Consider the following 23,776-nt stretch of genomic DNA (forward strand, 5'->3'; position numbering starts at 1 on the left):
GAGGGTGTGTTTGTGATGTGTATGGACGGCCGACGGTAATGTAATACCGTAATAACAATGTTGATGTTGAAGTAATAGTAAATATATTGAATAGTGGTGTTGCTATCGTTCAAGTTCAGAGTGTATTGAAGGTAAAGGTGTTTGCCCCTCTTTTGGCTATGCTCCCGATGGATCAAGATGAGGGAATCTTCTGTCATCATCTGAGAGATGTCAACTAATCTTGTGTTCAACTCTCTCTGGTCTGGACCATTGTAAGTATGGTATAGCAAGTCCGATCTTTGAACAAAAGTGACTGATAACACTGATAGTTCATGAAAAAACTTTGGGCAACATTTCTCGATAACAGTACTTTGAATTGAAGCATCCTTAAGACAGGAGATTGCGTGTTGCTCTCATTTAAAAGTACAGCATGGCAAACAAATAATCCGATGCTTTCACTCAAGCTCTCTTGCACCATTTTCAATTCTGCATCTCCATCCTACTTTTTCATTGTCAGGAGCATTACATGCACCTAAATACTTGAAGCTTTATTCAAGAATCCATAAGTAATTTTATTGTTTTTTTTTTCTAGCGATAAAAAACCCTGAAAGAATGTAACTCCACTCAATGTAACCTCCAACCAATGAGGTCCTGAGAGAGGGAGCATAATGAATGAAACCCTATTCCTTACACGGAGGGTCTACTCCTTGTTCTTGCATGAGATAATTTCAATATCTTCGCCTCAAACTCAGGGACAGTTGTACCCATCACACTAGCACCGTACAGCGGTAGCATAGAATAATTGGGCTAGGTTCACTTCGATATTTGATGACAATTGTATTTATGATTTTCGATCGCATTGAAGTAGTCAACATTCTGGATTTGCCTAGTTACTTTAATCTGCTGAGGTGCAGAAAGATCTTTGCCTTCACATTTTTGAGGCCACTTTACTTAGTTGCATGGCTGTCCACATAACACTACCTTCTCTTCACATTCTATGAGACATCCTTTGCACAGCTGTCAACATTAGACTGTGCCGCTCACTATTTTCTACAAGAGCAGTAACACAGTTGCGTTGGCAAAGCGTAATGCGTGCTTAGCAGTTTCCGTCGCAAAAAATAACTTGTTCAATTGTTTTCTTGCAAAATAATGGCATTCTTACGAAGAAATAACACCAACATTTAAAAGGAAAAATGCCTTCTGCCATGAATATTTTTTGTTGTTTTTGAACAGAAAAATTCTCTTGTTCAGCCTGAACTCTGATAAAGTGAACTCTGACAAAATCGAATGCTCAATTTTCCTCTGACGCATGCTGACCATCTTATTTCATAGGGAATGATCTAGAACAAGACCAATCTACACAGGTCAGTCATTTTGCATCTTTTTGATATCCACTCCTCGCCCGGCCGTAACTCAGTGGCAGCCAATCTGATGTCACACTGGCTGCTCCCATAAGAAATATATTGCAGGCAGCCAATCATACGTCATAGCGCAGTAGAGTTCCAAAACTCGTGGTCGGGAATGACTGACCTGTGTAAATTGATCTCGATCTAGAATAATCAAGTGTTCCCTCACAGATTGTGTATAGTGCACCTTTGAGTTAATGGTCCAAATCGATGAGTGTTTTATTAGTCTTCCTCAGTTATCAGCCCTTGTTGGTAAAAGAGATTCTTCCTTCAAGTAAAGCAATATTTTACAAAGTTCCTTTTACTTATTTCCTCAGGAAAATTTGAATGCACCGTGACTGACAACAAGTCTTGCAGCCAGAAAATGACAGACAAGGAATATGACCCTGAGTCTTTTCGTGTTGAACCTACATTTTCACCTGACATCAACAGAGATGGAGGTCACCATGAAGAACTGGACTTGGGATTTGCAACTTTATCTGTCATCAAAACGGAACCGCCCTCAGACATAGGACAGAACTCAGAGCCTGTGGTAATTAATTTGTCCCATTACTCAATGTATTTTTATTTGTTATTTATTTATTTATTCATTTATTTATCTATTTAAGAATTTACATTCATGGTTTTCATACTACAGTAAATCAACCCCCAAAAGCCAAAGCTTTTGTGGGGGAGTCACATGCTTACAGTAAAAAACAAAACTAACAAAGGTAGTAACTACTACTGAACATAAATAACAATATAAATCTATATTATTTAAAAACAATTATATGTTGTTGAACTACAAATTTTGTAACACAGAATTACCATCTTCGGCCCACCTCCAAAGAGCCCGAAAAAAAAATATTTAGTTTTAAAAAAGCAGTCCAACTTGATTGGCTAGTCCTGCTAATTAATTTTGATATCTTTTATAATGTTTAGTACTAATTAATGTATGTCTTATCCTTTAAGTTACCTTTCCATACTCTATCCAAATCAACACCTCCACTCAGCATTGAGCTCTACTGTCCCTGTATCCAACTTTTAAAAACTCGTTTATATATTAATCTAATATCCGTTGTATAATTTTGTCCGTAAAACAATCAATTTAAAGAGAGGCAGGCAGACTGGTTCACCAAGAATTGGAGGGAAAGCAGTGTCATTAACTTTCAAGAAACGCCCCCGGCAATTCTCGGTTGCAGTGTATCAGAATCTCTACCGCTAATTTGGAATTCAGAGAAGAAATTATTGACTGAATTTTTTGAAATTGTACATGCTGAACAATGTAGAATTATAAAGACTATTCTGTAAAAGTTTCAGCAAATTACACATATTTGCCTTGATCTTGATGGATGAAACGTAAGCAGAGATTTGCAGACACCGCAACTGAGAAGTGCCCTCTCTTCATGTATCGCTTCAATATTTCGGAAAGCATTCTAATTAGACTACATTTTGCAATGAGAACTTCTATTTTTGGCTCATTTCAGAAACAGCTCATAGGTATGCCATTAGTTTCCTAATACAGATACGTATTTTTAGCCAATATTGCAAAATGTAGTCCAATTGATATCTTAGAGTCTTGCATTTAGGAAGAACAAGAAGATCAATGAAAGAAGATGCATAACCAGGTGAATCGTGCAAGATGGCGATTTTTTGCATTTTTTTTGTAGCACTTTGATACTGAGTCCTTGACAGTGCCCTCCAGGTTTGTAGTGAATTTTTTTTCGAAAATTCAAACCTCTACATACATACATTGCGCTGAGCCTTGTTTATTTTTGCATTTCTCTTAATTCAAAAGAAAAAAAAGTCTGGGAAAGTTAGAAAGACAGAAAGTCCAAGGCTCAGAGAAAACTTAGAAAGTCAGGGAGAAGGGCAAGAACATTTTGCTAGACACTCTGCAATTTTTTTTTTTTTTTTTTTTTTTTTTTTTTTTTTTGTCAATTGTACAACTTGAGTTTGACTAAGATCACTGGAGTCTATTTTGTCTTCTCCTCACAGAAAATTCATTGAGCCTGAAGTCTGTAGAAAGACATAAGTAATAAAAAAAGTAAAAATTGAAGAAGCAAGCGGTACAATAGCAATTGCGTTATGTTGTAATGGCTCTTAAGTTGCAAGGTTCCTGACACAATATTCCAGTTTTCTACTTTTCAGTATCACCTAATTATATTAAAAATAAAAATGAAGAGACCAGTTGCAGCACCTGCCATGAATTGATTGCTATGCTTATATTTTAAAGCCAATGACTGGTGTTGCAGAAAAGCACCGAGGACACTTTTGGGATAGGACCAAGGAAAGGAGCAGGACCCCAAGGGGGTTTGGAGTATTGAGAATTTTACAAAGATAAGGTAGTGATTTAGGCTAGTACAGTGATCTAACCACCAAGAAATAACGTGAATATGTAATCGAAAAACATGAATTTGAAATTGAAAAATGTGAATGTGAAATGGAATAACATCAATGTGAAATCAAATAACATCAATGTGAAATGAACTGTTCGGCATCCAATAATTATTTCATTTTTGTTTAGGATGATTCTGAAAACTTTTTTGGAAGCTGGGAAGTGATTAAACAAGAACCATATTCCCCTGAGGAGACTGTCCCGTTGGCAGAAAATTTTTTACTGGTAAGTATTAGGATTTAAATATGTTTGGTCTATTTAGAGATAAAGTGAGCACCGCATTATCCAAACCAATGTGACAGTTGGGTGGTTCAGATAATCTAGTAGTTGCTCAAGACAACATCAAACTTCATGATTTTAATGAAAAGTCAATGTAATTACTTTAAAAAGTGCTAATGTCCACTGAACTTTTGTTTAATTCACATATGTACAACATTTAGATGGCTTTTGAAAGTGTATGTTACTAACACTTCAAGAATAAAATTTTGGAGAAGGGTATTCAGGGTAACTTTCTGAAAGACCTCAGAGTGAAAATTAGATTGGTTTGTCCGAGTCCAGATACTGTGGTGTGTACGGTATTCTGGAAAAAAAGCATGTAACTACAGTTTGAATTTTATGGTAATTAGTTTTTTTTTTGTCAGCCAAATCAGGGCACCATCAATTTTTATTTTTTGACTTACCAAGCAAAAAAATGACTTTTTTTGCCATTTTGATAGCAAAGGTATAGAAACCAATTATTGTGGGTATGTATTTTTAAGGTGTAAATAGGGTAAAAATTTTCAGCCGCAGTCTACTTTTTCAAGTTTTGCATCTCTTGACAAGGACTTGACGGTAAAATTTCCTTTAACTACAGTCAGTTGAATTTTCATTGCCTCCTTTTAGCAGTTTATTTTAGTCAAAAACATTGGAGATGAGCTCTTGGCTGCACCTCTTAGGTTTGTTTCATTATTGGATCAGGGAAGTCTGTCTCCTTAAACTATTAAGATTTCTCAATTTGTAGGGGTTTGGAGAATTTAAGATAGGACATTACACTGATCTATACGAAAGTACTGAAAGTCTGTAGGATATTCATGCAAGTAATTTATTCTCTCCCCTACATTTTCCTCATGTATACTGGAGTGGAAATAATGACTGTTGCATTTTTTAACACTCTTGCTGACCCAACCAAAAAAAAAGTAGAATGGAGTAGAGCCAACATAAGTATCGTCAGAAAAGAGGATAAATGAATGAAGGAGGAGGAATATTTATAGGAGAAAGAGGAAAAGAGTGAGGACTATTGGAATGGATTAAACAAGAATCAACTTAGATATCTTTTTTTCATGTTTTCTAATTTTCCCTCATGTTTTATGTACTTATCTTACTCAATAGTATAAAATCATGAGGGTATTGTGTCACGCTAAACATGTCACACACCGGTTTCTCCACCACTCCCCGCTCCCCTCCCGCCGCGCATGCTCACATGCTTCCCGCCGTCTCCAAACCGCGGGTTTTCCCTAACTCTTAATGATCTTAACGATCTCACAATATCTGCACATTAGATGCGCGAAGCACCTCTGAGGGATTGTGCTGCGGAGTGGCCAGGGGGCGCAGCCCCCTAATGTTTTTTTAAATGGAGAACTGAATTAATTAACGTTTTGAAACTGGAAAATTTCTTGTATATTATGAAGAGTATACTCACAAAATTTCACGCTTTTCAATGTTAAATACACCTTTTTCAGGAATTAATGAAACTTGCTGCATTTTTTTCTTTTTCAAAGTTTATCTTGAATTCTTAAAAAATTGTAATGAATTCTGGTACCAGTTTATCATAAGAACAAATTGTTTCTCATTAATGTCTTAAGTGTCTTCAATAGTATAAACTTCCTAAGGAAAATGTAGGCATCTAAATGGAGTTTATTTGGTCAGAATGGTCAAGTGGGACCTACTTTATCTCTTAGGATATAATTTTTTAGTAAAAATAAAATAGTATCAAGAACTGAATGAGTACTCAGTGTTACACAATTATTCTTATTACACTTTAATTGTGTTATCTTACTTCTTTTTGTCACAGAGCCCAGATTTTATAAACAAAGAACAAACTCATTTTGCAAAGAGGTCAGACTTACCCATTGATGGCGAAGCAGACACACCTATCTGGCCCAACAGCTGTCTATCAGGAAAATCATCAGAGGATGACGAATATCGAGTGTATAATGAGATTGTCAGATCTTTTCCAACAACTTTTTGTAAGAAATCCACCCAATTTAAATCAAATCCTGCCATTTCCTGCAACTTTTCACTGCCAGGAACATCCAACAATTATTTTTTCTTTGAAAGCAGTGTAAGCAGTGTAGGAAATAGGTTCACAGGTGACTCAGATGAACTTTCAGCAGATTTTCTCACCAACTTCAACGAACAAGTCATTTTAAGTTCAGTAGAAAATAAGTCTGTTAGGAGTGTCGCGAGTTTGCAGGGTGCCAAGTCCTATCAGCATAGGTGGAAGAATGGAAGGAAAAGACGGAAACTAAGAGGACATGTTTGGTCTAAAAATAAGAAGCAAGCAAAAAAAAATAAAAGTTTGCTTCATCGGCATAAAACCTTGGAAACTTCCTCCCTATCCCACCAAGCGCACTCTTCTGCTCAGAAGTATCTTCAGACAGACTCCTATGAACCTCATGAAGAAATCCCAAGAGAATTTTTATCAAGTTTACAGCTTCAGAGTCGGTCAGATTCATCAAGGTCTAGTGTCAAGCAACCTATGTTACCCTCCAGGGAGTTGGATCAGATGCCAGAAGTAATTTTAAACAACGAAATCAACACTCCTGAAGATCTCAGTTTTCAATCTTTTGATTCAGAATCCCTCCTCTCCAGTCTGAGAACTCACAACCATTCCCTTTTGAAGGAAGGCAATGAACGGAATAAATGTTTAAGATGTGGTCTGAATTTTCACTTGAAGCCAAGGTTATTGTCTAAAGACTTTCAAAATTCCGGTAGTCATTACTTCCAATGTTTCTTTTGCTGTGCTTCTTACTCTAAAGCATGTAAGTCAGGCTTTAAGTCGCACTTAGGTGCTCATATTTTGTCCTTTTTCTTTAAGTGCTGCAACAGAGAACTGGGGTTTAAAATCAATTTTGATTATGACGTGCAAGCCATCATAAAAAAATATGGAACCAAGTCAAAAAACTCTGCTTCAATTGCTAAAAATCCTCCCACTGGCTTAGATCAAAGAAATCGTTTGAATAGAGAAAATGCTTGCCATCGGAATTATGATTTGGCTCAAACTGTGCTCTCGGATGGAGAGCTCTCAGTTGAAAGTGATTTGGATTCTTGTGAAGATCAGACAGGGCCTCAAGATAATTCCGGCATCATATCACAGCGTGTTCCTGAAATTAGTGATACTTTTACTGTAAAAACTTGGGAGTCAGATGCAGAGCTTTTGAAAGGTTCTTCAGCGACCAATCATCACCAAAAAAGTAGCACTGATCCATTAGGGGCCAGTGAGTATCTCAAAGTTCCAGAAACATCAAAAAGTAATTTAGCAAGTATTGAAGAAAAGTTTACTTTGGTTTCCGACCTGAAACCTCGCTTATTTACGAAGATAGACCTTAATTCAGGTGTTTGCAGTCAACGGCCAGTGAGCAATAGAAGTATCCTGACCTGTCTCTCAGAAGAAGATATGAAAGAGCACTGTCAGCGTGTAAAAAATGGTTGTGCAAGGCTGCCTAGAATTGTTCTTACTCCTGTCACAGAAGATTCCATCAAAATGTATAACTCATCCTTACGCATGAAACGGCGAATCAGAAACAAAGAGGTCATGGATGCTGAAACCTGGAATAAAAGAATGAGTGAAAAATTAAAAAGAGTTTGCCTTGAGTCCCAGAGTTCCCTCCAGGAGTGTAAGAAGTGTCATAACAATTTTGTGAAACATGCCAAAGTTGATTTGTTACTTGAAATGGGAGAGTTATCTCCATGCGGTAAGTGTTTCACGAGTTTCCATTTTAAGCATCGATTTGAAAAGCATGTAATGGCCTCGCATCCATTCGCTGGACCATTTGCCTGCTACCTTTGTAAGCTTAAATGCCAGACATGGGATCAATTCGTATATCATATGAAGCTCCACGATTTAAATAGGCACCTGTGCCAGGATTGCTCCATCTCTGTGCACCAGAATGTAGCCTATTCTCATGAATTGTTAATTCAACGAGCTCTGGAGAGCAACATCGATTTTAAAAGTAACTTCCGAGAGTGGTCTGTGAAGCGGTCCATACGGCCAGATAACCTCAATGAGAACTTGCCCTCGCTGGATGTCCTAAACAAGATCATCGGTATTGAGTCACAAGATAGTTCATCTGATTTACCCGCAGCATGCATTGAATCAAGAGCATTGTCAATTATGGCTCCAGATTTGGAGGGAAAAGTCACCGATTCGAACATTGCTCTCGTGCAAAAGGTTTCCCCGAGTGTAGGAAGAAACAGGAAGTTTAAAAAGCGCCGCCGTAAATTCCGCAAGTTACCTGTTGACCTTTCCTCACTTAGCACCATTGGCGTTTTCTTTAATCACGATACTCAAACAATAGTTGGAGAGTGTTTGAAGCCAACTACAGATCCGGTCCCAGTTTCCTCAGTTTTGGAGACAGCCTCAACTGTTTTTGATCCTTTAAATGGAAGTCTTGATGATTCGCTCTCCACTCAAATCGAAGGAAGTATTACAACCCTGGCCAAACATTTCAGTAAGAATCAGAAAGATTTTGACATATTTGAAATTTATTCGTCACTGGACACAAACAGTTATAGTCCCAAGAGACAGTCCAAATCAGTCGGAAAAAATAAAGGAAAAGCTTCCTGTGTGACCATTGTACGCACTTCTCCCAAAGCATCATCTGACTGTTTAAATGAGATAGAGCGACCTTCATCCCCTATTTTTTATTATGAAGATGAAAATGACGAAACCATCTGCTCATTACAGAATAGTTTGAAACAGTGCAAGGAAATTCTAGACAAAGATGTTTTTGAACAGAGTGAAATCCTGCCGAGTTGTAACTTTAAATCAAGTTTCTTGCAAGATGATCTGCTGAAAAATGAGGAATCTGCAAAGCAATTGACCTCAAAACAACATAACTCTAATTTACATTCACAAGACCAACCTTTAGCAGTTGGTGTCTCAGAGGAACTGGGTGTACTCCCGAGTGATGAACATTGTTTGTCAAACCATCAAGAGTTCTGTGGACCGTCCAACACAGGATCAACAACTTTATCTGCAGAAAGTGCCACCATTCACAAGAGCGCCTTTAATAGTGGTTCTAGTAAAGAGCTACTTAATTATAAGGGCTCATCCAACCCATTATCATCGTGTCACATTGAGGTCATTGGCATCCATTTCATTCAAGAAACAGAAAACAGCACAGGTGATTTTGTAGACCAATCTTCCGCTGACAGAGAAAACGAATGTCGTAAAGATCAAAATGAAATAAAAGTTAGCAAGCTAACTTTTGGCTCTGTTGATTCAATGAAATTAGCAAGGCCTTCATCCATTGTTTCTCCTCACCCCAATGAAGTCTTCAAAATACCTTCATCTGAATGCTGCACCCAAATATCTAATTCAGCTGTCAAATTTGATATGCCATCAAAAAGTAAGGAATCAGTTTTATTGTCAGTCGCCTCTAGTGTAGTAATGAACGCTCCAACTCCTGTAGAAATGGACAGGACAGCCTTGTCTGATACACAAAGCCTCCTTGCAGATTTGTGTGAAAGGGTTGAGATGGAATCCGATCCAATTGGCAATGTTAAGGTGCAATCAAGCAATGAAGAAACAGAGACACTATCAGTTACCTCTGGTGCAGCAGTCCGTGAGTCAGCAGTTGAATCTGTCGTAGACACAGACAGAACAGCCTTGTATGATACTCAAAGTCTCCTTGTAGAAATGTGTGATAGAGTTGAGATGGACTTGGATTCAACCAGCAATTTTGAGGTACTATCAAGTAAAGGAGAAATTGAGACCCTATCAGTCATCTCCAGTGCAGTAATGAACATGCCAACTATTGAGTCTGCTGTAGAAATGGACAGGATAACCCTGTTTGATGCACAAAGCCTCCTTGCAGAAATGTGTGAAAGAGTTGAGATGAACTCTGATTTAAGTAGTGATATTGAGATTCAATCAAAAATTCAAGAAACAAAAGCACAGTCAGTTGTCACTGGTTCAGCAGTTAACACTCTAATTGTTGAGTCTCCTGATGAAATTGACAAGACAACTCAGTGTGATACTCAAAGTCTTCTTGTTGAAATGTGCGATAGAGTTGAGATGGACTTGGATTCAACGAGTAATTTTGAGATACTATCAAGTAAAGGAGAAATAGAGACCCTATCAGTCATCTCCAGTGCAGTAATGAACATGCCAACTATTGAGTCTGCTGTAGAAATGGACAGGATAACCCTGTGTGATGCACAAAATCTCCTTGCAGAAATGTGTGAAAGAGTTGAGATGAACTTCGATTTAAGTAGTGATATTGAGATTCCATCAAAAATTCAAGAAACGAAGGCACAGTCAGTTGTCACTGGTACAGCAGTTAATACTCTAATTGTTGAGTCTCCTGATGAAATTGACAAGACAGCTCAGTGTGATACACAAAGCCGCCTTGCAGAAATGTGTGAAAAAATTGGGATGGACTGTGAGTTGGAAAGCCAATTTACTTATAAAAATCATTCTCACATTGGTGTTTTACCAAGAAACTCTAATATTCAACCGAATTTAGATGTTTTAAACATGGCCGAAACTCATACCTGTGCAAATAGTTCTACCGCAACAGTTATGCAGTATCATCCAAAAGAAAGCCCAATGGATCAGAACTCCATACCTTTAGATTTATCCAAACCCTATGATGCAGGACTTGGTTCTGAGTCACGTTCGGTCAGTAGGAGCAGTTTAGGTTTGTCATCAAAAAATCCACCTCGAAATGAGCCAGTTATCAATAGGATATCTCCTCTGTTAGACAGACGCATGCGCTTTCCATTAAATTTGACCAAATCGGCACCCTCACAAGCCAATATTTTATCTGAATCAATGTCCGACAACATGGGAGATTCTAGTTCAGACGATGAGGAAACTGTAATAGCAAGTAATGTATCTGGTGCATCAGTAGAAGTTTTCGAAGCAGTAGAGTCGTTACTTTCGGAGGTAGAGCAAGATATTCCCAGTTTTTCATCAACTTTTAATGAATCAAAGAACATGGAAGCATGGAAAGACAGGTCAGGCGAAGCTTCTCCCACCATCGGGTTCCAAAGTTTTGACTATTCTGATGGGTGTTCTTACATTGCAGATTCTAGTTCAGATGACGAGGAAACTGTAACCGCAAGTAATGCATCTGGTGCATCAGCAGAAGTTTTCGAAGCAGTAGAGTCGTTACTTTCGGAGGTAGAGCAAGATATTCCCAGTTTTTCATCAACTTTTAATGAATCAAAGAACATGGAAGCATGGAAAGACAGGTCAGGCGAAGATTCTCCCACCATCGGGTTCCAAAGTTTTGACTATTCTGATGGGTGTTCTTACATTGCAGATTCTAGTTCAGATGACGAGGAAACTGTAATAGCAAATAATGTATCTGGTGCATCAGCAGAAGTTTTTGAAGCAGTAGAGTCGTTACTTTCGGAGGTAGAGCAAGATATTCCCAGTTTTTCTTCAACTTTTAATGAATCAAAGAACATGAAAGCATGGAAAGACAGGTCACGTGAAGCTTCTCCCACCATCGGGTTCCAAAGTTTTGACTGTTCTGATGGGTGTTCTTACATTGCAGATTCTAGTTCAGATGACGAGGAAACTGTAACTGCAAGTAATGCATCTAGTGCATCAGCAGAAGTTTTTGAAGCAGTAGAGTCGTTACTTTCGGAGGTAGAGCAAGATGCTCCTAGTTTTTCATCAACACATAATGGAAGGGAGAACATAAAAACATGGAAAAACAAGTCAGGTGAAGCCTCTCCTACCATTGGGTTCGAAAGTTTTGACCATTCTTACAGCAAGATTGATTCGATATTGATAAATATGGAGGGTAAAACCAAGAAGCAATGGAGCCAATCAAGGAACTTGCCAACGAAACGGGCTCTGAAACGTTTGCATGGATCAGAGCCAGTGTCAAGTACAGGATCTGACACCGACTCCAGTTACAGTTTACGGCTCTCAGCGCATCCTTCCAGGGTATTTTCCTCATTAAGAAAGTCAGTAAAAAAGCGGCGTTTTTTGGGAAAACAAAAAGACAATAAACAAAGTTGTAATTCACTCAACCTTGGAAATGAAGAAATTCCTGTAGAAGACGCAAAGAAAAACCAAAGGGGTAGGAAGCGAAAGAAAGGCTGGAATCCTGAAAGGGCCCAACGACAAGCTGTGATCTGCCGGCAACAAGGCAGAGGACCCAATGGCAGGTTTTTAACAAAGACTCAAAAGTCTGACAAAAAGTCTAAACAGAGACCATCTCATGTCCTTGACCATTCTTACAGTACACTCGAATCATTTTCAAGCCTCAGAAGTCAGAACTCTTCTAATGGAGACACAACAAGTCTGAGTGATTACAATTTGGATAAATCTGAGTGTGAGTCAGCAGCAGATCACTCAAGAAGTAAGACAGGTGGATCTGACACATACAGAAGAGGTTTTAAAGTCCGCAGAAAAAAAGTTAGCTGTTCCTTAAAACCAACATCCCAATCATTGTTAAAACCTAACCAGTTTCATGGTCCCAGTGATGAGTTTTTCGCCAGTGGAGTAAAAAATCATGCTACGGAAGCTGAAGTCAAAATTTCAGAGGGACTCAAGAAAAGAAGAAAACGAAAAATATACACTGCCGATGTACAAAGAGCCCTACGATCAAGATATACCTCTCAATCTAGTTCTGATTACCCTAAGTGTCAATCAGAAAACTCAGCTGAAAAGCCTACTGTTCTGAAAAATCAAACTTTCCTCAAAAATTCCTCAACTGATCAAGAGAGTCAGAAACATATCGGAGTTGCCATTATGCAGGTGCCTGGAAGTAACAAAGAGCCTGCTGAAATTAGTGCTGTTCCAATATCAATTAATTCCTCAGAATCTTCTCAGGTGTCATCCCAACTGAGTCACCAAGCAAAGCGTAAAAAGCGTCGGCGACTTGCCAGAAGATTCTGTCATCGAACATTGAGTAGCAAGTACCGATACTCTAAGTTGCAAAATATTACTCCACAGTCAGCTGAAAGATCAGTTATTGGTGATTTGTCAACAAACAAAGGAGAATCAATCGAGGAAAATTTGACCATAGGTAAAAAAAGAGCGAAATCTCATAATAAGAATGATATGGTCAAAAATTACTCTTCCAGAAAAGTCTTGATGGATGATCTTGGTAGTAACAGATTTATCAACAAAGGAGAAGATAATATTGGCAGAGGTAATTCTCCTAAAGTAGAATCCACAAAACATCTTGATAATACATGTACTGCAAAGACTTTTCAAAAACGACAAAAGCAAAGTTCGGAGAAACGTTTATGCAAAGGGCGCAAAAGGGAAGCAATTGCTTCTATCAAGAATTCTCCATTGCCTGATAACAATGTCCTTAGTATGTTCACCGAGAGCAAAACCATTGAAAATTCTAGCTCACCAGCGAAAAAACGCAAAAAACGAAACTCAAGAAAGCCCTTTACTGTTCGGAAAAGAAGGACAAATGTTGGCAATAATCTCATAACTTCCAACAGTGCATCCAAAGTAAAAAATGAAAATACACTTGAGCCGTCTGAAAATGGTCGTCCACTCAATGCAACAAAATTGCAGTCTGCAAGAATAAAATTTACCGGTAAACAGCACCTTCAAAAGGTCGGTCGATCCCATCAGAGATCAATGAAATCAAACGCCAAAACCGACATCAATCAAGACCTTAATAATGTACTCGCTGAATCTGTAGAAATTTTGACGGAAGTTCTACAATCGAGCACTTCCATTGACCATCAGATGGAAACAAACTTTTCATTTGATGTTCCTTCTCAAGACAATGCCCAAGGAGACACGGCTGAGACAAATCCAAATGAAGAAAGTCGTTTTCTTACCACAGATTGCCACTCTGACTTAGTATCATCTGTTGATAATAATAACTTAAGCAGTAAATCATCAAATGATGCAGCAGGTGGTACAACTGAATCAAAGTTGACTGAAACAGTTGCCCAGCGTTCATCCCACCGTAGGAACCGGGGCAATCGATTAACAGAGATCTGCCTAATGATTCGTGTCCCTGGCTTACCTCGAAAACCTAAGCCTGGCTTTGTTGTATCGAAAGCAAAAACAGTCAATCTTCAAAGTAGTAAAATTACGAAGACAGAGAGAAGGAACGTGAAATCTTCTAGAGATCTCAAATCCAAAGCCTCATGCGCAAAAGGCCGCAAAGCAAAGAAGCAGTTCCAAATTCGGCAGCGAAATATGCGTAGTAAACAGCTGAACTCAGTCAAAATCACCACCAGAACTGCTCAAGAGGCATGTCACCCCAACTCAAAGAATGATGAGAAAAATTTAGCCACACCAAAGCCATTACCAGCAACAACAGAACAGCAAGAATCAAAAGAGCAAATGAGAAAATATCCAACCAAGCCACGAAAAGGATGTTCTCGTACTTTTTCTGCACGTCATGTCCTGTTCAAAAGACGATGTCTCACTGAATTGCTGGAGACAGTAAATTACATAAATGTAAATCAGCTAGATTCCAGTCAAATTAACTCTGGATTCAAGATTAATTCTGACAACAGACCAAAGCCCCCTAAGCTTATGAAACGTAGAAAACACAAGAAATCATCATCCTCCAAGTCAGCAGAAAGGAAAGGAAAAGAAAGAAAAAACCCCTCTCTTAGAACTTCATCGAAGCTCTATAAAGTAAAAAAATTACCATCAGATCATTCATTAACCGATCTTGATACCTGCGGGTCTTCTCTCAATTGTGCTCCAGCGGAAGACACCAAAGATAGTCTTAGTCCTTGTGAAGCAGAAAGGAATCAAGCTTTGAAATTATTCTTCTCTGTTAACCTCCCAACTCTCAAACCGGCTTTTTCAGAAGAAAACAAACATTGTTCAGAAAGTGGTGCAATTTTTTCTTCTCCTTGCAGCAGCTCTAACACCTTGAAGAAGCTAGAATTTGCTGAATCTCAAGCCGCAGAGAAAATATCAGAGCTCTCGGAATCATTAGGTGCTGATAATAATTCAATTAAATCGACAAACATTTCAGTTGTAACTAGTAAGCCTTCCAATGAGGATAACGATCGCAATAATGAGCCTTCCACAGAAATACCTCATGTTGTTAGCACAGGGAGCCCCTCTCCTGTCTTGAGTGATCTTGAATCGGAGCATAATAACTTGAGTCATTATACATCATCTGACTCTGGAAGTAGAAATCAAGGTTTTGAATCAAGTAGTCCATCCATCACTCATACCTCAATTCAAAAAGAATTTTGTGTGGAGGACAAGGATAAAATTTCAGAGCACTCAGCCAAAAAAATTAATCTGGACAGTACTGAAGAACCCAATAAATCAATGGACTGCACTGTGTCTTCTGGGCCAAAAATGGCCAAAATATCTCCTTCTTTCAGACAAAAACCCAATGAGTGTCAATTTCAAGTGGCTCCAGCCGTTGAACATGAAAGGAGAATGAACTTGCCTCAATCTCAAGCCATGAACATTAATCCATGGGACTCTGCCTCTGGTCCTGATAGTAGGATGTACTACCCTCGTCAGTCAGAGATAATGCCCTCATATCAGCATTTTGACCCTTGTTTTGAGTCCAACTCCAGAGGAGTTTGGACTCCTCCATACACAAATAGAGATCACTGTCAAGAGATGTTTCACAATTATCACAGAAACAATCCCTGTAGTACAATGAACTACTATGCGTCTGCAGGTGCACAAAGCGCACTCCAATCTGCAGCTTCAAGACCAAATTTCTGCAATTTTCCACAATATACTGACAGCCACTCCACAAGTGTTCCCATCAGTCTTCATAATCAGAATGTTTCGTCTCATGAACACACCCAACAATTTTATCCTAATTTTTACTCCAGTATGTCTAATACAACTGCAAATCCCATTAACTATCAGACCAGCAATTTTTACTCCCCTCAGATTTCAGCCACTTTTTCTCCGAACTCTCAAGTTCTTTCAAGACTTGATAGCAATTACAGTCAAGTTGGTCCTTCAGTCAACCAAAGTGCTTCTGATTTAGGAAATTATACTTCATCACAAAATTATATCTGTAGCGAGCCTATCCCTCATTCCTCCACCAACAGCAATCAAGAGTCTACTCCCTCCAATATGAATGGACCTGTGTACATGACTTTGTAATTTAGGAAATGTTAGTCTCATTTCAGGAATTTTGGTGTTGTCTCTCATGCAAGATGTATTAAAACAATTGCCTTGAAAAATCCCTCCCCCCTCTCCTACATCCCATTTAAAAATTTAATTCAGTTCACCGGCTGATCTATACATGTTTGAGATGATTTCTGAGGAATGAGATGAAAATTCTGTGTAAAATCACTCATTCCTTTTTGGTCCGAAGAAGAAATTATTGTTTATTTTGTGCAAATAATATTTGATTTTGTAAAATTCCTAATGCTTACACCAGAGGCAAATTGGTATTCTATTTGCATACCAGCAGCTATGAGTTCTCGTGTGTAAAGCATAAATTTTCTGTGATTTTTTTAGTGTATTAGTGAGTTAGTTATTTGATACGTTTGTAAACTCTGTCTGTGTATAATGGAAGGTTGATGTTAAATGCCAAAATTTTAAGCTTTCAGTGCTGACAATCTCAGTGCCTGCAAATCTTCTTTTTTTTGTGCTTGAAAGTTGAATTATGACAAAATCAGTAGCCCTGCCATTTTTGCAAAATTTCTCAATTGACCAGATGGTCCAGTTAAAAGTTTCAGGGATGCATCAGAATGTCATCACCTAATAAATGGCTCATATATTGTTCATACCTCATTCTCTATTCACATGATAAGTTTTTAATCATAAAAAAGCTTACCATTAGATAATCTTTTAGTTTCAGTATCAAATTTTAAATATTTCTTGTTAATTCATGGTTACAAATGTCGTCTTTTAAAAGTCTGAAAATATTATAACATTTTTAGGTAATGAGTTTTACCTACCTCTCTTTGTTGATATAATTGTGATTTTGACCAAACTGGTAAATTTCTAAAAATATCATACATCGCATTCTAATATTTTTGTAAAGATTCTCCATCAGTCAACTCCTCATTCCTTGTAAAAAAGTTCTCTCATTAGATTCCAACCATCCATTTTGTACAGTTTGTCAGTTTGTTTTTTTGTTTTGTAATATTTATTTATCTGTTCATTTTTTTTTGTATAGTGTTAATAATTGTAAATATGTTGGAAACAGTGGACTGTAATTACCTTTTACCTCTTATATCGGTTAATAGGAAGAAATTCTGCTCCAAAATCTTCAATTTTTCAATTTTATACTCCTCTCATGAATGTTGTCTTTGTTCACGTAAAAGTATTTGCTGAGACGTAAGTGTTATATATGTGTGGTCACAAAATCAGAATCAAGTTTCTCTCAATTTTTTATACTACCTGACAGGTATACGGTCTCTGAATTTCGTAAAGTCTATTTTGAAGAATTTTATTCATGAGGAAAAGTTTCATTCCACCATCTTTGTCATGATCTTCATTTTTTATAGCAAACACCCATTCGAAAGGGTACAGTGTAACTGAAGAAGTAAAAAAATTCATAACAGACTTAATGTTTCTTTCGCTCTTCCCGGTACACGTAACATTATGTAATTTTGTTTTTCTGTTCCATTCTTGAAGGAATATGAAATATTTTTCAAACTGAAAATCGTTTTTCACTCTTTCAGTGTTTTTATCTCAGTACGGTGTGACCAAAATTCACATTTAATATTGTTTTAGAGAAAATGTTGGTGTCTGGTTTGTATGTAAAATTTTTTGATCAGGCATACTTATACACAAGTGCCCTGAAATACCACCAGTTAGTGTTTTCGGCTCAGAAGTAAGCTTGCCATTCAGCTGGCCATTTTTTTATTTAAAACGTATTTGTTATATTTTTTAAGATGCTCTGTTTTTTCAACTGTTGGTAAATTTGAAACGTTTCTTTAGAGGTAGTAATAAGCCTGGTGGTTTTTTGATGATGATCCATTCTAATCCAGCCTTTCAAGTCGTCTCATTAATTTGTAATTTGCTACAGCATTTTCTATGTTGTTCCTCTCTAAAAATACGGTTCATCCGTCAGATAGGCAAATAAAAAACCCTGGGCTTCTGACGTTTCTGCTGCAAGAAGTCTCCTACCAAAAAAAAAAAATTAATCAGAATTGGATGAGAGTATCCTGCTTTTAAAATTCGCAGATGAAGTCGAGAAAACAGGAATATCGCCTGACTAAAAGACTGAAGAGAGGTAATTTTTCTCAGAGAAAGTTTTTCAAAATATGGATCCCTTACATCTAGGGGCCAAATGTTTAGGCATTTTCATGCTTCTAAAATGTCCCTCTAATCATTTTCCTCCACACTATTTTAAGCACTATGGCATTCTTTTTTTGTTAATTAGCTGAAATGTGGTTTTTATTTACATTCAAGGAAATGAACCCTCAAAACAAACCAAAATGGTTGGTTGCTGACCAAACTCCAAACTGTGCTGATGTCTGAAACATTCCCTTCCAGAAACGTTTTCTTCTCTCCTTCCATCTCAGACTTGATTTGTAATCAATTTAGGCCTTTAAAAAAATCCGACTTTTAAAATTATTTTAGTAACAACTCTCCAGCCCCAAGTAGCAAGAGGAAATATTTTCTTCTGTCTCTCTGTTTACTTAGAAATAACTTTCTGCCGTTCATAAGCTTTTTTCTCAGGGAAGTAGCCGTGTATCATATTTTGTAATGTACAATTCCACCCTTGAGACTTGTGCTGTCACGGTTATTGATCTTTCTAATAAAAGCCAATTTTTTCAAAAAGAATTCTCTTGTCTTATTGGACATTTTTAAGTACCTAGTTTAATGTTTACCCCAATATTTAGTTTAATTTCAGAACCAATGAAATAAAACCACACAACGGGTTTTCAAGACTCAACACATGTATAAGATCAAAAATAAATCTGTTCAATAACTTTCTACATCTAACACTCAATGTTAAATGGATCGCATTTAGCAAAAAGGAACCAGCGTGATTACAGCGTTTTCTTTTTAAATTCTTTTTTTCCTTCAAAAATACTCAATTTATGTACAGTATTATAATTCACATAATTTTTTTCCTTTAACATGAACAATATTTTGGTGGGAAGCAAAAACTTTTTTGCTATTCTCGGAGATTTTTGAGATAATCATAAAGAAGTAACATTTGTACAACACTGCAATTATTGTAATCCTCCGTCACATTTTTACGGCGCAATGATACAACTATTTAAACTTTACGGAATGCGTGAGGTATCACGCCGCGTTTGAAGGCGTTCTCGAAACAGCCAAGTTTTGATACCCGGATTATCGTTTTGCATAGTTCATATTCTTTTGTTTCATTTTCTACCATTTCTTTGTTTTCAATTTTCCTATAAAAACTACTCATTTGCTGAATACACTTCTGGCTAGAGCGAATTTTAGCTATGCATTCACGACTGCTAAAATGTCAAAGGAAATCGACAAGGCCAGCGTGTATGAAGGCTATTTCAATTGTAATCTTCCGTCGCATCTCTAAGGCGCAATGATACAACTATTTGAACTCTCCGGAATGCGTGAGGTATCACGCCGCGTTTGAAGGCGTTCTCGAAACAGCCAAGTTCCGATACCCGCATTATTGTTTTGCATAGTTCATTCCGTACCACTTGTTTATTTTTAATCCTCGTTTAAAAACCACCCATTTGCTAAATACAATTCTAGTTGGAGCGCACTTCAGCTAAGCATTCACCACTGCAAAAATGTCAAAGTAAATCGACATGGCTAGCGTGTATGATGGATATTTCAATTTTGCGCTGGGTCCATTTTGCTAAATGCTATCCAAATAATTTGATCGGGCAAAAAACAACATTAAGTAGCATGTAGAAAAAAGTATATTTTCTGGTGTTATATTCAATGCCAAGGGCTCAATTTGGAAATATATACCCGAAATTGTTGAAAATCAGCCTCTTTCGGAGGTTCAGGCATTTTTACTTGGAAAATTTCTGAGGCGTCATAGGAAAATTTTCAGTTTGACTTTTGTAGGTGTAGTAAATCCAATTTCAGAATCCTAAATAGATTTTGGAAGCGGGTGACGAGTTTCTCTTTTGATATATCTCATGTCCTGCCAAAATAGAAAGATCCACAGTCCGCTTTAAGGGTTTCTGGCCACTCTTTAAAAATTCTTACTGTTAAAAAGTTTATTGGTGAAAGTACCTATTATTTTTCCTAACTGCACCAAACTATAGTAGCTTTCACTAGAGTTTTAAAAAGTAATTTCACTTAAAGTTAACCTTTGGTAAATATTACTGTTAATAATAGGTAGCGAAGCAGAAACTTAATTATTCAGTTTTTTATTTAAGAGTTGGCTTTATAAAACTTACAAGTTATTAATGATTAATTAACTACATTCCCTCTAATTGCTACATAGTGATTTTTTGTCGAAAACTGACAACCTGAAAAGCTGATAGTGCTCCTTGGAAGACGAGACAAAACTCTCAAATAATGAACCGCACTTACGATCATTAGTTCACACCGGCTCATAGAAGAGTTGGTAGAGAACGGGCCTTTCAACGCATGTTAAATATCTAAAAATTGATTAATTGGCACTTCATCGGGCGATTTGATAATCAGGGCCGCATGATTTCATAGATCGTAAAATCATAATCACGATGAAAGAATTGGGAAGTTCGAAAAAATGAAAACATTAAAAAGACATCTCTGCGAGCGAGGGCGCCTCAACAAAAGATGTAGAGGTTAATGTAGGTAGTGGGTATAGAGGGGGGGGGGGACCTCGACGACCGCAGCAGAGAAAATGGATATAGGTACTATCAAAAGAAACTATAATGCTTATTAAATTAACGCGGAACGCTCATTAGCGCAATTGGCTGTAACGCCTTAAATTATCGCGGCGCTGCGCCGCACAGTGGATTGAGTCTATAGGAGAAGTCGGACACAATTTGGAAACTTTAAACGTTTATAACTCTAAATATTTAAAATTTTGCGGTTCTGAAAGTTATTTTATTGGTTTTCTAGTGAAATTTTCTTCATAAAGCACCCCTTAAAGTTTAAAATGTGACAAAATAAACATTAAAATTTGCAGTTTTAGTCAAAAATTGTTTGTCCGACCTCTCCTACTGACTTGGTCCACTGTGCGCCGGACCTATGATTTTTTCTTACATGGTGCAAGATTAATTGAAGCTTTCTGTTAGGGGAAGTTTAAGGAGCCTCCTTTATTGAGGATAGACCCAGAGAGGCACCCACGTCGAAAAATTCTCAAAATTTAGTATTTCTCTTGTAATATTTGAAGTATTTTCAGTGCTCTCGGTCGCTTGGCTTACGAATGGGAAACTGGAGAAAACAATGCACAAGTTCTCTTGTTCTTTTCAGCCAGCAGTAATTGATTCTTCCTTCAGTCTTACCTCACACACCGAAAAAAAAGGATGCTGGATGTAAAAAAGTGTGCGACAACTCACAAAACGCTGAATTAACAGCTACCGCAGTTACCTACTTTAGCAATGTCAAGATGTAAACCTAACTGCTGGGGCGGTTACCCCGCACATTTTTTTACATCCCGAATGTTCAACCAGCATCCTCTTTTTTCCGATAAAATCAATGGCCGCATTTGATCGGCTTTAAAATAAGCACCATCTCGATTCAATGTTTCTAAAATTGTTCCTATCCGTTGTGCTTGCTACCGAGGATTGAGGTGAACTTTACTAGTCCTTTAATCTTCCAAGTCAGTCGAATAAAATCGAAGTAAAAACTGTCGACTCATATAGGTACTGAGCTCTGAAAATTCGTGATTTACGCAAAGTGGTACTTTTCAGATTGCGATTTAGCTACTTCGAGCGATAAATTATTTCCTGCCTTCTTCGAGTCGAACCTCAAGTAAGACGGATGATGCCGGTAAGAAGGAAAGTAAGACACGTCATCAAAGACGATACCAATATCCTATCACAAAGTTAGTAATCGGCTCAATCCAAATTAATGAAGCTATACTGGAGTGTGTTTTTTCGAATAGATGACTATTCTCACACCCCGGTAGGCAAGTTGCCTATGCAGCAAAATTGAAGGCGAACTTCAAGTAAACGATACCCACCGCACTGGGTTAGCAACATCTTTCATCTCCTCAGTTCAATCAAAGCTTGTAGCGATGTAAATATGCTTTTTTGAAAAGATAACTATTTGCGCTCTATGGCATGTTTGTTGCCTACGCGGCAAAATTGAAGGCGAATCTTAAATGGAAAATGTCCGCCGATAGGTTTACGCATGATTATTGTTTAGCAAAGTTTGTAAAGTGAGATTGTATGTTTTTGAAAAGATAAGTGGATAAAATTAATCTCGAGTATGTTGCTTGCCTATGTGGTCAAATTGAAGGCAAACTTTAGATGGACGATACCTACCAGTGGGTTAGCAACATTGTTCATCGGCTCGATCAAAGAATATTGAGCTGTGTAAAAGCATGTTTTCGAATCAATAACTATTCGCGCTTCCCGGTCTATTTGTTGCCTATGCGGTAGCACTGAAGGCGAACTTCTGGTGGACGATACGTGTCAATAAGTCTACGTGGCATATGACTCTTGTTTCTGTCAAAGTTTACATAGTGCATTTTTCGAATAAATAACGGGAAATCCGGCTAAAACATTATTCCCTCCCAAACATTCTGAGGACATTATATAAGTTTTCTTCTCACATTATATTCAGTTCTTATTGATCTGAAATTTTCTAGGAGTGGTCACCACCGAATGTTTGTGGCTTACTTAACGAACGAATAAGTTGCCTAAATGCCGTGGGAACATGCTGGTGAACATATTTTCAAAACAGGCAAAAAAAAATTATTTCTGAAACATTCTCGGCATGATTCTCTCAGAACTTTTCAATCTTCTGAGGAATATACTCAGAGTTTGATAATATCCTGTTGCTGACAGGAGACTTTGAAAATTCAAGATAACATTTCTAAATACTTATATTTTTAATGAGAATCAGTGATAACGGTGATATATCGATCCGACGGTGTAAGTCGGCAATCACATAACTCGGTTTGCGACGTATCGCAGACTTCCCGTCATACTTTATTTTTTAAACGAAAAACTACTCAACGGCAATTCTTTAAAACTGCCGTGTGCGAAGACAATTCTTCAAAAACTTCAAGGAATGATGTCAATTTGTTCTCCTTTAAAAAAATAACGTAGAGGCATAGATTTTCAGACACCGCAAACGAGATATGTAATTGCCGACTTACACCGTCGATACGTCTTTTTACATTAAATCTAAAACGACGTTAGCTGCTGGAAAAAATTTGAGTAGAAGCTCTCTGCATCAACGGCTTCTTTCGTTTTCGTGTGTAATCTGATGTTGCGGCCCAGTTCGGGATGGACCAAGCCAAAGGTCTCTGCAGTTCGTGCCTAGAAAAAACAGTGAAACATACATGAGCTTGAAAAAAAAATAATATTACGCAGGTAAGAAAGTTAAATTTAAATATCTAAATTTAGTTTAAATTAAAAAATCCAGAGAGAGCTCCGCACGATGATCCATAATGAAAGTGAAAAGTGAAATAAGTTTCACCATAAAGCTCCGTGTAATTTTGAAACTTACACGTTCGTATTTTTCGAAATGGCAAAAATTGCACTCATGCGCCTTGTCCTCCAAGCCCCTCACTTTTATTTTTGACGTATGTATGAAATACTATTTCTGGCTTATCTTCAATGCACCTGTTTGCATTAGAAACATACAAATGTAAGAAAAGCAGGAACATCTTTTACTTATACTCGATAAAATCGCGATTTTATTGCAAATTTATGTGATAAAATCGCAATTATTTATCCGATAATATTGCAATAAATCGACGCCTATAAAATCGCAATATACTTTCCGTTCATATCG

At 37.5% G+C, this 23,776-nt stretch overlaps 2 protein-coding genes across 3 annotated transcripts in view; one reads left to right on the plus strand and one right to left on the minus strand.

Moving 5' to 3' along the window:
* On the plus strand, window positions 1–18,701 carry LOC109036629 (uncharacterized). Of its 2 annotated transcripts, none has more exons than XM_019050974.2 (4): window positions 1–251; window positions 1,703–1,917; window positions 3,892–3,987; window positions 5,813–18,701. In XM_019050974.2, the coding sequence occupies exons 2-4, from the start codon at window positions 1,750–1,752 to the stop codon at window positions 16,061–16,063; spliced, it is 10,515 nt and encodes a 3,504-aa protein (XP_018906519.2). In that variant the 5' UTR covers window positions 1–251; window positions 1,703–1,749; the 3' UTR covers window positions 16,064–18,701. The 2 variants fall into 2 exon arrangements, with proteins under 2 accessions (XP_018906519.2, XP_072160487.1); XM_072304386.1 differs by lacking the exon at window positions 1–251 and adding an exon at window positions 287–402.
* The window catches only part of LOC109036552 (catalase), an 18,441-nt gene continuing 13,234 nt past the window's right edge, over window positions 18,570–23,776 (minus strand). Inside the window, exon 11 of the mRNA XM_072304400.1 lies at window positions 18,570–23,298. Coding sequence (XP_072160501.1) covers window positions 23,164–23,298 — 135 coding nt within the window. The 3' untranslated portion in view covers window positions 18,570–23,163. The remainder of the gene's footprint in view (window positions 23,299–23,776) is intronic.

This window comes from Bemisia tabaci, chromosome 1 (genome assembly GCF_918797505.1).
Source record: "Bemisia tabaci chromosome 1, PGI_BMITA_v3".
NCBI lineage: Eukaryota > Metazoa > Arthropoda > Insecta > Hemiptera > Aleyrodidae > Bemisia > Bemisia tabaci.

What these genes read in the sequence shown, in the direction of transcription:
- LOC109036629 (XM_019050974.2), top strand. Translation starts at nt 1,750, where the DNA reads ATGACAGACAAGGAATATGACCCTGAGTCTTTTCGTGTTGAACCTACA. An exon ending in GACAGAACTCAGAGCCTGTG is followed by an intron (nt 1,918 to 3,891) that starts GTAATTAATTTG and finishes ATTTTTGTTTAG; the next exon opens with GATGATTCTGAAAACTTTTT. An exon ending in TGGCAGAAAATTTTTTACTG is followed by an intron (nt 3,988 to 5,812) that starts GTAAGTATTAGG and finishes TTTTTGTCACAG; the next exon opens with AGCCCAGATTTTATAAACAA.